The 19,033-nt window shown below is 41.2% G+C and overlaps 1 protein-coding gene across 1 annotated transcript in view; it reads left to right on the plus strand.

Moving 5' to 3' along the window:
• The first annotated feature begins 1,943 nt into the window (after positions 1-1,943).
• Positions 1,944-19,033, plus strand: part of LOC117805000 (protein piccolo-like) — a 72,906-nt gene continuing 55,816 nt past the window's right edge. The window contains 3 exon segments of the mRNA XM_034673514.1: positions 1,944-2,831; positions 4,780-6,055; positions 10,215-11,222. Of these exon segments, the coding sequence (XP_034529405.1) occupies positions 2,620-2,831; positions 4,780-6,055; positions 10,215-11,222 (2,496 nt within the window). The 5' untranslated portion in view covers positions 1,944-2,619.

Below are 19,033 nucleotides of genomic sequence, written 5' to 3' on the forward strand. Positions count from 1 at the left end.
TGGTGACTGATTGTGCATATTCTGAGTACAGTGCAGATGAAGATACTGTAAGCTAGTTTTGCAATAGCAGCATGGGGGCTGATGTAATGCAGTAATGATATTTCATTTTGTTTCATTGGTGGGTGTGAGGTTGAATTGCATTGAAGATGCAACATACTGCAGCCTCTGTGCTGTCTATTCATTAGTTAGCATCTATATCACACTCATTTGATCCTGTGCAACGTTTCCGCCATTATTCAACAGCAATCTTTTCTTCACAAGAGGAGGGTAGACACAGAATTCATTGTGATTTTTAAGACTGCAAACGACCTGATTTTCCCAAATGCACGGCACATCAACATATTTGGAAATACTAAGGATGTATGAAATGGGACATCATCATCAACTGCCAAGTGAAAAAACAAAGCATATACCAGGAGGTATTATCTATGTCATGAGTCATATGAAGGCTCTGCAGATGCTTATCTGTGTTTCTGAATATTTTACACTTGCAGTTTCCATGTAAATAGAATCTATGTCATTCTGGAATAATTCTGCTATATTGTTTTTATGTTGCCATGTGAAGTGCTTGGCTGTTAGTAAACACACACATTTCTCTGATTCTAGAAATCAAACTCAGACTTTGTGTGTAAGCTAGACAGCTGTAGGGTGGGTTCATACATTATATATGAACATCCACAAGCCTTTACTGGAGCCCTAAAGACTTGACCCACAAGCAGTATTTTAGATTTTGCCCTTTTGAATTTTCTTTTAAAAATACAACAATAATAAAAATAAAATAAATAAATAAATAATAACACTAACAATAATAATAAAAACAATGATAAAGCATTCAGAAACTAATTACACTGCAAAAACTCAAAATCTTACCAAGTGAAATTGTCTCATTTTTAGTCAAAATGTCTTATCCCACTTGATTTAAGATACATTTACTCAACAAGTAACATTTGAGCAAGATAGAGGGACGTGTTTTAAGACAATGCATCTTGAATATCTGAAGTCAAACAATCTTAAAATTATCTTGTTTTGAGTTGTAATTTAGAAGAAACAAGGTTAATTTAAAATTTCATACATTTTTAAAGCTGAGATCTTATTTGCAGAAGATGGATAATCTTGAATTAAGACAAACACTTTACTTGATTTAAGTAAATGCAGTTAATTGGAGGATCTATCAGAAAACAGCTCCATTGATAAAAGAAAGAAAGAAAAAACAAAAGAAAGAAAGAAAGAAAGAAGGGTGGGTTACAGTTTTCAGGCACTGTTTCTTCTAAATCAGATAAAAATATACATCCTCAAACTACATGCACACAATGAAACGCCTACTTTTGAGCATAGCTGGCTTATCCTAAAAAACAACATGACTGAATATTAGTATATCCAGCTCACTATGAGAAGACATTATATCTTAAAATGCTCAAATTAAACTTTGTAATCTTATTTCAAGTACAAGATAGTCTTAAACCTAGAGAAGTGCTGCTATAATACAACTCAAATCAAGGTGAATATATCTCAAATTAAGAAAGTGACATGAAATGTATTAGTGCAAAAATCTTTTATTGAGTGAAAAAATACTAATTGTAGCATCTCTGTCTTATTCTGAGTCACTAAGCTTTGAAATACTGATAAAATATTGCTTAAAATAAGTTTTCCCTGCTAATTCTAAGATCACACTCTTCTAAATATTACATCTTATTTTAAGAAATCTTAACAAGCAAATTTTCACCTGTTCTATTTGCAGATTTGTTTGCTTTTTCAAGGTAAAAGTACATCAAGATACGTTTTTTTTTTTCCAGTGTAAAGACTTCAAAAAATTAGCAAAATCTTCTCCTGACATTTCATCATACTCTCGACCTTTAAAGAAAAATCTCACAGAAACATTCAGCTTAGTTAGTCCCCTTTAAAAACATGTATTCCTCTGCTGATGTCTTCTGATCACCTGTCAGGGGCGGAGCATGCGCAGTGAGGAGGAGGAGAAAACGGCAAGGATGCTGGATAACCTGCGTCAAGATAACCAAGTTTTATGAAGACAAAAACGGAAGTAATGGAAGTTAGGTTCGGATACACAAGCCGGAAAATAATATGAAGTCTTTATTTAATGTTACAGCGTCGAAGTTTTTAAAGTGAAGCCTTAAAAATAGCCTAATTCGTCCGTTGTGCGACCTACATGACGTATTTCCCTTTTTTTTTAGATGACGCTGATTTAAAGTGTAGTAGTGTCGACGGTTAGTACGTTGGTATGAAGCAGTCATACGCCATGGATGCTAATTAGAGTGTACTTGTGATTTAATGTCGGCTAATAGGGTGTTTTATTTTTGAAATACACCGGAAACCGTCTTCAGTGACTGTGAGTAATAGTAAGACAGAGACCCCCTCACGGAAAACTGTGGTAACTGTGGTGTACAGCTGCAGAGATGCGCGACACAGAAAAACAAGGAGGACGGAGGGAAATGGAGAGACAGCACCGGGAAGGGAAGTAACCTGTCAACAATCCGCCGTCTGAGATGCTTCGAGACACCCAGGAACACCGTGTTCGCTCCGCACTTTGGACATAAACCCCCTCGAAGACGTCTCGGATCGTGAATTGATCCGAACACAAGGGGGGAACGGGAGGGGTCGATCATGGGGAACGAAGCGAGCCTGGAAGGAGGCGAAGGGCCGCCGTCTGGGCTGCCGGAGGGGCTGGCACCGGATGGGAAGGGGGGCTTCGTGCGGGTCTCCGACGGGACTCCAGTCAACCTGGATGAGCTCAGCGAGGAGCAGAGGAAGCAGCTCGCAGCAGCGATGTCAAGGGCGCAAGGCAGGCAGCCTGGAGGCGCAGCAGCTGCACGAAGGCAGGGGCTATTTAACCAGCTTTTTTTTGTATTTACCAGTGCACTTGAAACACCCACATAAAAAAAGGCAGTGATACGTGAGTGGGGGACTAGATGGATGGTGTTGTGGTTGTGTTGGAGTAGCATTTGAAAGATGCTCTAAGGTAGATCGTTCACGCCCATTTTTTAATCCTGCCAACCGCATCAGGACGCGGGTCCATTCTTAGAGCTCTCTGTAATGGATTATCATTAATAGATGTGATGATCTGCACGACAGAAAGAGATTGTAATCGTTCTAATGCAGCTCTATTATTAGCTTTGTGCCTTGAATTGATAAGCAGCAGCCTTGATGGTTGTGGATCTGCTCTTTTCCATGGGTGCCTGCTTTGATTGTTGGTTTTCTAACATGAAATGCCTGAAATTGGACAGATTTGGGAGTCTTGGTGTGAGATCAGAGCGTAAGAGACACACCTCCAGTATTTGTGCGAAATTTTCGAAATGCCTGCTGGGTAAGAAAATCTGTCATGCCCAGTGTTTTTTTTCTCTCTTTGAACGACGCCTCAACACCCAGCTCAATAGATACCAGTCCTTACCCAATCTCTTGCTCTTATTATGCTAATTTTAACTTCTGAAGTCCCCAGATTTGGATGGGTTGTGTGGGAAATCCAAGGTGTTATGGAGGGTGCCAGTAAAAACAGTATCATCCGACCCTAGAAGCTCCAGATTTTAAAATTGTATTCGTATAATCGTGCAAGAATCCCTCAAGATGTGGTTTTAAAAAATGATGTGATGTGCCGACAATTGGCTCCATTTGGGGTAGAATTGTTATTTATATCTGAGCAGGAGGAGGGGGGAGGGGTGCATCAATATTAATACGACTAAAAATAGAACAGCAGCGTTAATGTCATCACACATAGACTTCCCCTTCTGCTGCTTTCTTTTTAAAAAAATGTAAAAGTCAGATTTCATCCTCTGCTGCTGTCGTCTTCTGTCTAGTCGCTGTCCGTGGTGCTGAAATCAAGCTGCAGTGAATTGGCACTCCACCGCTTCTACTTATTGGGCTCTTATTACCCAGAATTCACTGTAAAGACATAATCAGATGTAGTATTCTTTGCTGCATTAAACTTAATTGCTCAGGAATGTAATTTATATCAGACAAATAGATCTGCAAGAACTCAATATTATCCAATCAGCCCATTAGTCCCATGATGCATTTCCCCAAGGAGCCCCTTGACTTTTTTTTACTGTGTGCAGGTTGTTTGTCCGCTCTCAGCCTGAGCTAACAAAGATGTCTCAGCTTACCCCCACTGAGCTGAGCGTTTCCCTCTCAATCTCAATGATCTACACTCCATGTCATTCAGCGGTATTCACTCTCCTGTCAGCTTGACCCGAGGGCGGCTGGCCTCACATTTTGTGCTCACTGATGTGTTGAAAAGGGCCCCAGATTACAAAGCGCTAATGCCATGGTCTTTGCTTTTATTATTAGCTGGGTGAAACTAGGCAGAAGAGAGAGGAAATATTCTTAGTGATAGCTGCAAGATTGAAAAATGCAGGATTGATGCTCCACATTAAGTACATATACAAAGACAGCTGAATCATGTCCACACTTATGTAAACACAATTTGAATAGATTCCTCACTTGTATTTTCATTCTTGATGATCCCTATGCTTATCATAATCTTAATGGGTTTATACTAGATACTGTCAGTCAAATGTTAATGTTATTCCAGAAAACATGAGTGTTTGTGTTTGATTATAGGCTTCAGGTTTTGTACATCTACCGAGAGGTCTACCTTAGTTATATTTTTATGGTTTTAATCTCACTTTATTTCATAAAATTTATTTGACGAATGAAAGGATATAGGCTAAAGACAAAGAAGCTAACGTATTGTAAATAAATGTTACTGAACACTATTGAGAAACAACAGGGCTAACAAAAATATCTGTTTTCCTCTTTTTTCTTTTCCAGACCATCAGAATCTGATGCTCAGCGGAGTCCCAAGCAGGTAGGGGCCTCCAGGGGCCCAGCAGGTCTCAGTAAGAGTCGGACTGTAGACGCCTTCAACCAGGGTCCACCAGGCAGGCCCACACCGGGCCGCAGCCCCTCCTCCCTCAGCCTTTTTGAATCCAGATTCCGGCAAGAGCCTAAAGACCCAGAGACCAAGTCCGGTATGTTTGGCTCAAGCTTCCTCAGTGGGGCTAACCCCCTCAGCGCTGTGTCCTCCATGACCTCCTCTATGTCCTCCTCCATTTCCTCAATGGGGGACACTGTCAACATACCCAAGTTTGGACTCTTTGGGGACGAGGAGGAGGAAGGAGCACCAGCAGCACCTGATTCTAAACAGGGGGGTAAGCCACCGGGAAAGGGCCCTCAGCAAGGGCCAGGACCAAAAGGACCACAACAAGGGCCGCCTCAGAGACAGGGTCAGGGTCCTCCTGGACAAGGGCCAAAGCCAGGGCAGGGACCGCCTGGGCAGGGACCACCTGGGCAGGGACCCAGGCAAGGTCAGGGTCCTCCTGGCCAAGGGCCCCCAGGACAGGGTCCAAAACAAGGCCAGGGACCACCAGGCCAAGGTCCGCCTGGGCAAGGACCGCCTGGGCAGGGACCCAGGCAAGGTCAGGGTCCTCCTGGCCAGGGGCCCCCAGGACAGGGTCCAAGGCAAGGCCAGGGACCACCAGGCCAAGGTCCCCCTGGGCAAGGACCTCCTGGGCAAGGACCTCCTGGGCAGGGACCCAGGCAAGGTCAGGGTCCACCAGGCCAAGGACCCAAAGGGCAACAGGGTCCCAAACCAGGTCAAGGGCCCCCAGGCCAAGGACCCCCAGGTCAACAGGGCCCCAAACCAGGCCAAGGGCCTCCAGGCCAGGGACCCCCAGGGCAACAGGGTCCCAAACCAGGTCAAGGGCCACCAGGCCAAGGACCCCCAGGGCAACAGGGCCCAAAACCAGGTCAAGGACCACCAGTTCAAGGCCCAAAACAGGGTGGACCTCCCCAGCAAAAAGGTGGACCCCCCCAACAAGGGGGACCAAAACAACAGGGGCCACCAGGGGCTCATCCTGGAGAGCCAGCAAAGAGTGGAGGGCCTCCTGGTCAGCAGGGGCCTGGAAAGCCTGGAGGCTGTTTATGTCCGCTGTGTAAGACCACCCAGCTGAACATTGGGTCCAAGGATCCGCCTAATTACAACAACTGTACGGAGTGTAAGAACCAGGTCTGCAGCCTCTGCGGGTTCAGCCCCCCAGACTCAGCGGTAAGAGAGTATTGTTATTTCTTCAAGTCCTTAAGAGTTATTATTATTACTTCCAGAAGGTCGTTGAATGAATTAAATTGATGTTAGCATTTTGTATAGCCATCTGTTTCTGAGTGATTGATGTCCAGTAGTCAGATGAAATTCTACTCTCTTGTCAAGTATACTGACATTTACCTAACAATACTCGAGACCGTCAACATTTAAGGTCACATATTATTCAGATGTCAGTTTACTCAGTCCAAAAAAACAATTAGTTAATCAGCTTCTGGGATACAAAGTGTTAATATCAAAAATGTGTTTAAAAAAAGAGTGTACTCTAGATTGTAACATTTCTCCTGGAAACCCTGGAAGAAAAACATTCAACAGAATAGGATAAAATGGAAATGACTGAGGGTAAAACAGTGATATTTCAATAATCATACCCAATATATTTATTAAGAATGAATCCAGTATTTGTATTTGAATTCATAATACCCTGTTAGGAACATATTGCTGTGCTCCGAGGCTGACAGAGGGAGTAGATCTCACAGAAGTGGCACATGATTTGAGGAACAGGGGGACCATATGGACCTAGGGAATGTGGTGATCAAGGTGACTCATGTCATGGCCACAGGAAGATACTGTGCCAGCCAGTCAGGACACTCCGTCACACATGGAATATAAACGCCGGTGGGCCTCGCTAACAGCACAGCAGAGTGACTGGTTCCTTCTGCTTGCCATTTCTTTTGGGATTTGTTACTGTGCAGACGAAGGTCAATGGTCGTTTTTTTTTAGCAGATTGATATTTAATTCATGAATTAGATCTTCAAAATAAACACTGGTTTCTGATACAGTTACGTCTGCTTCAGTGTAGGTTTGTATGCCAGTCACTGGACCTTATCTTAGTCAGGGTCCCATTGAATACAAAAATAGTCATTGTTCTGATCTAGATAGAGATCAAATTGTCAACATTGGCCTTTTACACTGTCGTTTGAACACTTGAGAACCAAGGAGATGACCTATACAGTAAAAAAAGACCATTGTTGTGTAGCAAAGTTTGTGGGGAAAGCATGTCAAAGCATTGGAATCTGGCATAGCATAACGTCTTCTCTGCTAACTGCCATTAAGAAGTATGGGCCTTACCAGGAAATTGGTGCCTTTTGCATGACATAACTTTCAAAAATTAACTTTATTTTAACACTGAACCTATTAACACATACTGAAGTATGTTCTTTCTGAAGTAGGAATGACAAATGGGTATCTACAGTTATATAGTGATTGTGTATAAGCTATGAAGTAGTACTTTCTTACAGTAAAGACAATATGATTTCAGTCCTCAGATGTCTGAACTGACTTATACCTACTATCAGCTTAGCAAAAGGCGTATTTGTCTCAAAAACTCTAAATATTTTGCATAAATTACATCAAAATAGTGGTTTGTCACAACGACAAACTTGCCTGACCTTGTCCAAGACATTTTAGAAACTTTCTTTGAAACTGTAGAAAAAGGTAGAACTTTTTTTTGGGACCAAGATTCCCTTAATCCTGCTACTTTTACTCAGTCTTGTTAGTCTTAGTCCTGTTACTAAAACAGGCCTGAACAATAGGACTGAGTTTTTATCATAAAGTGGGAAATACTGAAAATTAGCCACATGGTGTCCAAGCTAATAGCATGTGGACGGTTAGCATATTCTAATAATTCAACCCCTAAAAAATACATAAACACTGAAATCTTAAAAAGATTGAGGTAGGACAGAGGGCTGAGAGTGACCTTCTCAATTTAAGTCACAATATTATGAACAGAAAATAAAATAAGATGCTCACTGGGGATCTTCTTGTGGCCTTCAAGGTGATGAACCTATTTTCTTGAAATGTGACTTCTGATAGGTTCCTAAATCTAAAAATAATTAGACTTACTTTCACAAATTTATTTCTTAGAAATATCCTAGAGGTGTATAAGGAATAGCCCATTTCCTTTTGTCCCACACTTTGCTTTACAGCTGAGATTAAACAATCATGTTTAGAGGAACAGTTTGTCTACTTTGAATTATTATTATTTTTTATAAATCTTTTTATTTGGGACACAATCAGAGCAAAATACAGTGATGTCAATTCAAAATATACAATGTCTGTCTTTTTTTTCCCCTAACAAAACAATGAACATTGTCTCTGCATTCAAAGAAAGTTAGAATAAATCCATTTCCCTCTGCAAAATTATCAGATACATTGTTTTAAATAGAGTAGTCATCAAATAGATAAATCGCAATGGAGCTGATGCAATTAACAAACAAAAATGTATTAAAGGTGACATATCACGCTTTTTTCATCAATATATATTGGTCTTTGAGGTCCCCAAAACATGTCTTTAAAGTTTATGCTCAAAAAAACACTTTGAAATCAGATTTTGGCATGCCTGAAAAGCCCTCTTCTTCAGTCCTCCTCAGAACACTCTGTTTTCCCTCTGACCACGCCCCCTCCGGAAGTGCCTCGGCTCTCCAGCACGTTGATCTAATGTTTACATGTTGGCTGAATATACACGGCTGCTCAGAGATCGCGTTACTTCAACCCTCTGAATCTGATCCAGAATCTGATCCTGACGGAGAGGGGCCTGCAGCAGGACCTTTCTGAACGATTGGTCATAGATTTAGTGTTTCTTGTTGTTTTATTTATCAGTATGTAGACGTGTGTCTTGGTACACAGCTACAAACATGTAGCTATGTGGCTATGCTAACTAGTGCTAGCACTTATCCATGATAAATAAAAATCATCCACTAGATCTTCAAATCTGCAGACGTGGGGGGTAAAACCGACCTCTGCCAGAAAGGCAGCAGGACCTTTCTGAAGGATTGGTCACAGATTTTGTGTTTCTTGTTGTTTTATTTGTCAGTATGTCGACGTGTGTCTTGGTACACAGCTACAGCTACAGCTACAGCTATGAACATGTAGCTATGTGGCTATGCTAACTAGCGCTAGCACTTATCCATGACAAATAAAAATCATCCACTAGATCTTCAGATCTGCAGACGTGGGGAGTAAAACCGACCTTTGTGTTTATTAAGACAGCCTACAACTAGCATGCCTCCCTCCTAAGCTCCTTGTTACCACACATTTGTGCAGGTAATGAAAAACGGAGGAGGGATTCAGTATTATTTTATACAGTCTATGGGCTGAACAAGCTCCGAGCTCTGACTCCGTGACAGACCGGATATTGTTGTTACGTAACAAAAACACGGAAGTCTGAAACGGCTTGTTTCACACACATTTACAGAAAGGTGGAGAAATCAGAACAGGGGCAGAATGGATTTTTTTCATTCTCGGGGGGTTTGTAGACATGCCAGGGACACATATTTCAGGTAAAGAACCATTAAAAAGTCAATTTTGCATGATATGTCACCTTTAAAGTAAAAAAAAAATAGTAATAAAAAGAAAGAAAGAGAGAAGATAAGTTGGGGGGGTCTAGGTTAGAGGAAAGACTGGCAATGAGTGAAAATAATCAAGACAACAATTCCATCCATCCATCCATCCATTATCTTGACCGCTTATCCCGTTGGGGGTCACGGGGGGCTGGAGCCTATCCCAGCTGACTGTGGGCGGAAGGCAGGGTACACCCTGGACAGGTCGCCAACCTATCACAGGGCGACAACAATTCAATTTTTTTTTAAATTTCTTGACTACCCTTCATTGTTAGACTTATCTTTTCCAATTTGAGAAATGACATAATGTCATTAAGTCACAATGATAAAGAAGGAGGTTTGGAGGATTTCCAGAGGAGTAGGATTCAACGCCTTGCTAAAAGAGAAGTCTACTTTAAATTTTGAGGAAATAGACATTTAATCATTAAAAAAACCCACAAAATGCCTTTATTATTGGTAAACAAATGCTGTATCCTTGCTCAACTGATCAACTAATTGCTGTGTTTGAATTTTCTAATGTAGTAAGGAGGCAATTTCTTTGGGAAGAACAGGATTCAGCTTATTTGAAACACTTATTCATGTACATGTCTCTGAATTTGTTTGTATTTACACCAAACAAAAAGAAAATGCTCATTGCAGAGGTTTAATTGGTTCTGCATGCCTGGCTGTGTTTAAACTGTAATTACACATGGTACTGATGTCTCTGCTCATAACAGTCTAGAAATTTGTTCCAGTCAAACCTAACCCATCTCTTGTTTCCTGCACAGGGTAAAGAGTGGCTGTGTCTGAACTGCCAGATGCAGCGAGCGATGGGAGGTATGGATCCCCCCGGCATGACTAAACCCAAACAAGGCTCAGCACCACCCTCCCCCCAGAGACAGGCGCCCGGGAAGCCTGGCAAGTTGCTGATAAAGCAGCAGAGCACCAGCGACCAAGGGTTGACACCGCCAACCACGCCAAGGCAGAAATCGCCAGGTTCTACCTCTCCTGGACCCTCATCCCCAGGTTCCTCGATGGGAGGATCCCCGAAAATTGACCCAAAGACCGGCCGACCAATACAGCAGAAGTCCACTCCCCAGCAGTCTCCGGCTAAAGCCAAACAGGAGTCCAGCTTCTTTGGGGGGTTAGGAGGTATCAGTCTTGGAGGTTTAACGGATGTGGCCAAACCTCCTGCGGCCGCAACCCAAGCTGCCGGAGGGTTCTTTGGTGGGTTTGGCGGTTTGATGGAATCATCGAAACCTCAAGCGCAGGCGGCGTCAAAACAGGAGGAGTCAGTTGCTGGGAAGCTGTTTGGAGGTTTTGGGGGGTTGACGGAAGCTGCGAAACCTCCTGCAGCTGCTTCTCAAATGTTCAGCTTTGGATCATCGCTCTTGTCTTCAGCCACTAACATCGTCACCGGAGAGGAGGATAAGGCAGCGGATTCTGGACCCGGCTCCCCTCCAGATTCTGACCCTGGATCACCACCTGACTCGCCCTTCTCTGCTCCTGGGTCTCCTCCTGATTCGGACTCTGCTCCTGACACCCCACCGGCTAAGTCGAAAAAACCTCCCAGAACGCTGTCAGTGGAGAAGGGGGACAAAGAGCCAGCAGCCAAATCTGAACCTGCACCTGCACCTGCACCTGCACCAGCTCCAACCACCAAGGAAAATTGCCCTCTCTGTAACGTGGCTCTGAACGTTGGTTCTGCAGACACGCCCAACTTCAGCCTTTGCACCGAGTGCAAGAAGACAGTCTGCAACCAGTGTGGATTTAACCCAACTCCCCATTTAGGAGAGGTAAGAAACCATATCATACCTACCACTGCCTTTACCCTCTCAGCTTCCTGTTCTTTAAACACACTGCACCTACCAGCAATTTATGCATTCTGTCGCATATAAATAGAACGCACACCTCCTAGATGTTTTCTTGAAATGGGTCACAGTAAAGACACCATCAGCAGTGCCAGTCTTTTAGCAGCAACATTTTGCACAGTCCCCCGAAGAGACGATATAATGCTCTACATTTAAGCATGTACATTAAATTCCCTTACATAGACATGTGCACATGTTGGACCACTGAATGAATGGATGTGGTCAGCTTCTGCTGCGTTGTAAAATGTCAGTCTCATTACGATCCGGCCCTCTTTAGTGGAGAGGGCAGCCAGGAATGTAAGGATAAATCAGGTTGTTTGAATGGATGTCTCATCATTGAAAAGCACTTCAAACAATTGACACTTGACTCTGAAACTTGATAGTCTGCGTGTGTTCGGTTGTGTGTGTGTATACTTGTTTCATGCACAGAAAGCCCAACTTTTTTATATTGAAAGTACTCCTTTATTGCACGATTTTATGGTTCATATTTTGATGTTCATTTTTTTGTTTGCGAGTGCTCTTGTTTATGAGAGTAAGTCCATTCATGGTCTCATAACGACGTGGTAAACAAACTCCTCTGGGTTGCTTTCCCCCCTGGGTTGTGGAGACTAGTTTCTGGCACTACTGTGGTGTCTTGTCTCATATTGAAGCATCACTACATAACTGCGTCCAGATCCCCAGAGCAGATGGTACACTATAGAGTAGAGAGAAAGGCCAACAAGTCCTTTCAGCTGAGTGGTTTCTCAGCATGTTGGCAAACCTACTCTTTTTGCTTTCCATACATAAAATTCCACGTGAAGTATCCAAGGTATTATCTGTATGGCATTTTTATCAACAGTCCTATTCAAGTCCTCTGTGTTGAAAATCAAAGCCATACCTGTTCAAATTGGCTGAAGTCATAAGTCACCTACATTGCAAAGTGTTTGGCTGCATCCTGTTTACATGGTCAGGCGATTCAGGGCACGTGTTTGTCACTCTACAGTCTATTTAGGCTTCACGTGTTAGCTACTTTGTTAGCAGGTGGTTTAAGTGAGTCTTAAGTAATTGCTGTGTATTTCTGGCTCACCGATGAGCCCTCTGTGACAGCGAGAGTAAAGCTGTTACAGGAAATGTAGAAATCTCATGTGAAAATCAACTTTGGAGACAGTTTTTTACTTTATACTAGGGATGGGAATTTACAGTAGTACTCGATTATTCAAATTACCTAATGAACGGCTACTCGAGTACTCACAATTATAATTTGTTGTACTCCGGCTCGACAAACGCGATCAGCTCTTTGAAGCCTTCTCCTTCCACAAAACTTAATGGGAGCATACCTCCAGTTACCATTTTGGTTATTATCGGGCTAATGTTCTCTGCTTTGGTTTTGTCACAATGACATGTGATAACAGGGCGAGCAAAAGACGTGATGCATGATGTAACGAAGCATTTGCAGTTAGAGAAAAATAAAATTCACCCTGAGAGGAAAGATAAATATGTTTTACTCAATTTGGCGGCCGTTTATAGACCACTATAACAAAAACAACCCCATGAAAAAATTATTACTTAGCAAAATCTAGCGCACCTGACATCCTCCAAGTTGTATTGTTGTAATATTATTACTATTTAAATCATATTTTGATGTCATTGTTTTGGTATTTACTTTATTTTACTTGTGTTTTGTATATCCTTTGGCTTTCATTTATACATTTTTGTGTTAGTTTGAGGCATAGATAATAATGTCTCAGACTTTTGCAATTTGTATTTGGAAAAAAGGAAAAACCCCAATAAAGAGATTACATTTTTTTTAAAAAGTAATGCAAAAAAATTAACTATATTTCATAATTAGTAAATGAATGATAGCTGTTAGCTGTCTCTGCTGCTTTCTCCTTGTGCTTTAAGCGCATGTGGTTAAGCATCAAACTAGTATTTCTATGGTATGTAAGTTTAACGCCACATATCTTGCACTGCACAGTAACTTCATCGTGTTTTTAGTACTTCCAGACATTACTTTTTTTAACTGACATGTCGCAGAGAGTTCTGCATTTGTTGTGCTTTTGCTTTCGGTGGAATAATATGTTCCTGGAGAGTTGCCGTAGCTGCCGTAAAACAACTACCGTTGTTTTTATGTACAGCACTTTGTGTTACAATGTCATTGTATGAAAAGCGCTCTATAAATAAAGTCTGATTGATTAATTGATAGTATTTGCGCTCTCCTATAATATACAGTACTACTGCAAATCAGACGTTATTAGTGTTATTGTCCCCTGCCACAGTAGCATTCAAGATGGCTGCCATTTGTTTACAACAGTGAGAGCACAGTTCAGGACTCATAGTCTTGTAAGATGTCCAACTTTGAATTAAAAATGTAATCATGTTGAAAGAGATGTACACTGAAGCCACAAATCTTCTAATTTAACATCTTTAAAATCACATTTTGTCTTAAAGCCAGAAGAGTCAGCTCAGTTTTGTTTTACAGCATGATTCAGCTAAAAATTGCTACTGAAAAGATTAATCATTTTTGACTCATGTGGTACTGAATACAACTAGAAGTCTTCATTTGCAGTGGAATATGAGTTCAATCTTAAACAGTGGTACCTTGTGGAATAGAAGACACGAACAACACCTGGGTTGAGTCATCTACCCCCCACGTACTGTGCCTCACTTCTGTGTCGTTGGCTGTTCTAACGTCCGCTGTCTGTAGGGGTTCACTTGCTGACGTACAAAAAGGGTCAGAGTATGTATACCTGGGGAATGTGTATGTGTGTGTGTGTGTGTGTGTGTGTGTGTGTGTGTGTGTGTGTGTGTTTGAGCTGAGCAGCATGTTTTATAAGCAATGAGTAAGGTATGATGCAGACAGTCTGGTGTAAGCTTTTATACTGAAAGGGTGTTGCTTATAAATGTCTTTTGAGCACTTTGTGTAGACTTTATTTTTTTTAGGATCAAGAAGTTCTGCATGTCGTTCCACTTAGATACAAGAGAGACACTGTTTCTCCACGTGTGTGAAAGTAGACCTAATCTCTTCTTCCTAAAAGGATTAAAAGGGCAACAGGAAGCCAGTCATTTCTATCTAGGCTTGATCCTAGACTCAGGTGTCTCAGGTGACTCGGATTCATGGTTTCCCCTTTCTCTCTCCATTCCCTTCCGTCACGGCCTTCCATCTTTTTTTGCCACTCTTTCCCAGTGTGTCTCTTTCATTTCCTTCATTTTTCTGTCTTCTTTTCCTCTATCCTTTAATCTTTTTCTGTATTTATCAGGCCCAGAGGGGACTCACTTAATGCCGGTGGTTTTTTGTTGCTTATCCTCCTTTTAAACACAGTCCTCTCTCCGTGCCAGACTCTCCCTCAGTGGTGCCATCCCTTTGCTTTTTTCAGTGTCGTTTCCCCTTTGATGTAGGGAAAGTCTGTAAATGTGTGTCTGTGTCTAGTGCTGCTCAGCAATGTTACTGTAGCTCAGGCTCCATGTCATGTTGGCCTTATCAGTAATGAGTGTGCTTGCCGGAGAAGTCTTACGTAAAATGGGAGAAGCACCACTTTCCTAACAAGTACAACTCAAAGAATTCAAGCTGAGAGAAGAGGTAGCGAGCTGCATTCTATAAAAATTCTCACAAAATAAAAACTAAACCTTATGTTGCTAACCAATATCCCTGGCATATTCTGCATCACTGCAGAATACTTCCCAATTTGAGTAACAATATGCTGTCCAATGAATAGCCTTTAGGCTAAGATCCTATCAGGTACAATGGTGTTGTATAAAAAGACCAAAAACAGAGGAAAACAAGTTGAGCTTATGGTAAATGTGCTCATTTGTTTTCCAGATGAGTTATATGAGATAATAAATACCAAGCTAGCTTACATTTAGCACAATGTCTGGATCCTTGCTGAGTAATGCTAGCTGTTATACCCTGAATTTAATATAACATCTATCTATCTATCTATCTATCTATCTATCTATCTATCTATCTATCTATCTATCTATCTATCTATCTATCTATCTATCTATCTATCTATCTATTGTCGCTAGCTGCTAGCTGTTTATATATCTATCTATTAAGCTATAAGTTTGTTTATTGGGCCTTCAGATGTAAGTAGAAAAAAAACTTTAAATACCAAGCTAACTCTGTTAGCTAACATTTAGCTTAATAGCTGGAACCTTTACATATATATATATATATATATATACTTTATTGTGTTAATATGAAACAGGATTTCTTACAGGTGCGAACCTTTTTGACACAACATGTTGTTTGAAATTTTGTGACCCTCCACCATACAAAATTAGAAAGTAAATAATATAGAAATATAAAATAGAAAGAAAAAGATAATATTAATAATACTTTAAACATAAATAGAAAAGAAGGGTATCTAAAAATAATCAAAACTCCAATTTAAAAATATATAAATTCATATATAACCAAAAAGAATAAAATAAATATACACATATTTATGTATACAGTATATATATACAGAATATATATACATACATATTTATACATATACATACATGCAAATACACACATATGCATATACAGTGGCTGGAACCTTGCTTCACAAGACGAGCTGCCGAATGTTATATAACATTCCATCAATGTAAAGTCTATCTATCTATCTATCTATCTATCTATCTATCTATCTATCTATCTATCTATCTATCTATCTATCTATCTATCTATCTATCTATCTATCTATCTATCTATGTTAGCTAGCTTTCTATATATCTAGCTAGCTAGCAAGCTATACGTTTTTTTGTACTGTTATCAGGTTGCTAATGCAGGACTGAGCGTGGATCAGTAAAGTCAATTTCTTAAACTAGCTTGTCCCATGTGTCTGAGGCTAAAATGTGTTAGCATTGCTGCATTGTGCGGACTTGAAGCTGAAATAAGTGAAGGAGAAGGGTTTGTAATGGTAATAGTTATTTTTTGAGTGTGAAGCAATTCATGCTCTTGCACCTGACAAAGACAGATGTGGCTACATGTATCTGTGCCGCCATGTTTTTGTCGGTAGGCCTGAGTCCTGCACATCCTCACGTCTGGGAGGCTCAATATGCTAACACATGCTCACTTCATGGTGTTTCCTGTGTCCGCCTGCCTCATTGTTATTCCTTGGTCGTGCCCACGGAATAACAATACCCACCCACTGTCTAAACCCTCCAGAGTCTGCACTGGCAGATAAAGCCTTGCTCTTTGGCCATTTGTACAAAACACACATGTACATGACAAGTACAAACACAGCAGTTGGTTTAATCTGGGAAAATATTAGCCTGTTTGCTTTCATCTTTGGAAAATCCTTCCCATCCTTCACCTAGTTCTGATGCCTGTTTGGTGCTACTCAGGTTAGTCTGTTACTGGCCCACTCAGTCCAGTTGCCTCACAGCTTTGACATCACTCGCCCAGGAGGCTGAAGTGTACAAAAATAGCCCCATGCACAAAGGGGAGAACACAAGAAACTGCAGGGCAGCTCTCTCTCCGTCACTCTCTCCCTTTCTCGTCTCTTTTGTGTTCTCCCTTTCATATTTTCTGCTTTTTAAAAAGGGTATTTCTGCTGCCGTACCAGGCAACCCACAGAGTCCCCCTCACGGCCACCTCAGAAGGCTTGAAATGGATGCTATTTTTAGACATTTAGGTGTTGTTGTTTGCAGAGCTTAGCCTGCCTGTTGGGAAGTATTCATTTGATTTGGCAGGGAAAATACCTGAGCATACATAGGAATAAACTGCACTTTTAAAAGTCATGTTTTGCCTGAGTGATTGCACACACGGCTGTAAGGGTTACAATCTTGTTTGCACGTCCTGGACCTTGCTAAAGTGCTTTGTCATTGTTTCAGAAATTGTCAGGATTGAAATGAGCTGTCCTCAGGTTCTGTAAACAGCCATGTCTCTTCCTTTTTTTTTACTCAGCTCACCCCTCCGGCCCCACTCCAGAATGATTTCCAATTATCCCCTTTCTAATTTACTGGTGCTCCAATGCTTAGCGAGGGCCACATTTTAGCCACAGAGCCAAGCTAGTGCCCAGAAGGTCCGAGGAAGAAAGCCAAGAGCGTTGTGTGTGCCAGCTTCAAGGCCTGGTGAGACGGAGAGGCAAGGACACACAGACACTCGTAAACACACACATTCTGGCACCGGCCTCATCTTGTTAGCACAGGCTGTTGTATTTACATCCTGACTGTGGCGGCTCTCTTTCCTGTTTGACACAGGCTTTACTGCGCTGACAGGAGAGTCAGTGATGTGAGTTGAAAAAGCAAGTTCACGTGACCTCCCTGAAGATCGATATTCAATAGGTAAGGCTATCTGTAGAGCCTGGATTAGGAAATGGGTTCACCTCAAGAAAAGAAAGCTCAGACTTGGAGACAATATCTGCCTCTTTTTATTTACACATACACTCTCTATCCTACAGGGATGTACGGAAAAAGCTATAAAGAACTATGAACAGAAGGAACCAAATCCTCTGATACAAAACAGAAGTCTCATAGTGGAGTCTCAAGGAGGAGGGGGGTGGAGGGAGGGTGTCACAAAGGATATGGGTGCCAGCCCTTGCTGCCCAAAGCAGTGCAGACGATGACAACCTGACTGTTGTGGTTTGTTTTAGCACTTGTGAGTCACGCCTCTGAGTCACATTAACAGCACCTATAGGCACAGTTTACTGTCAGGCGCACACGCCTGATGCAACTAAACACGTACAAGATTTTTGGAGAGGGTATAGAAAGCGGCCTACATTTGAACTCAGCATTGTCTGAGTTCTATCATGTGGCTGTGTTTATCTCTTTGAAGTCTGTGAGGCTGAAAATGATTTCTGTGACTGCTTTTCTCTCCAGAGTAGAGATCAAGTTTGTAACTTGAGTTGGACAACAAGGAATTGAAAAAGTGTCTTTATTTCACAACAGTTTGAAAACAGTAAACTTTAAAGTTTACTTGACGAATTCTCTGTATGAATGTTGCCTCAGTACAGCACACAAACACTGTATCATCAGTATAACAATACAGCATCAACAAAATATCATAATGAGATGTAAACATGGCATTACATTTACATAACCCTCCTGTTATGTTCCGGGTCAAATTGACCCTTTTAAAAGTCTATTTTAGGCATTATATGCCTTCCAAACCAGATAAATGCAGCATAAAAATCTGGGCAGCATGTGACAGAATGGGTGTCGTGTTAAATCATCAAAATTTAAAATATAGTAAAAAAAAATCTGTCCTGTTAAACTACTGTATTTATATTTAGGGCTTTCCAATGTACATTAAAAACAGTTTTAACATGGATTTGAATGAAAAGCGGTTGAGTTATCCTCATTGAGCCATGATCTGTGAGAATTAAAGAACACCAATGGACCAAATCTTGATTTAAATGGTTAGTTATATGGAGTAAAAAATTTGATTAAAACAAATGTGTATTGGGAACATTATTACTGTTCCAGAGAAACGAACATAAAAGGAGGGTTAAAGTGCTACATTTGTTCAACTCACCTTATATTCTGGATTGTGTTCAGAGAGGTGGTGAGGGGTACGCATGGGCCCCTCTTCAAATATGATCAGAAACCCCTGGTCCCCCTTAAAATTCCAAGGAACAAGAGTCCTAGCCAACAATGTCTTTTAATGGAAAAATGGTACAATCATCTCATTTTCAATCAGCAGACACTTTTGATACTTCATGACCATGCACAGATGATGGAAAGCATTTTTTAATCCTTAAAACTCTACTTACCCAAACATGAAAGACATAAAAACAGATTATGTAGAGGTCTGTAGACAAACATGGATA

This window comes from Notolabrus celidotus, chromosome 21, assembly GCF_009762535.1.
Source record: "Notolabrus celidotus isolate fNotCel1 chromosome 21, fNotCel1.pri, whole genome shotgun sequence".
Classification (NCBI taxonomy): domain Eukaryota; kingdom Metazoa; phylum Chordata; class Actinopteri; order Labriformes; family Labridae; genus Notolabrus; species Notolabrus celidotus.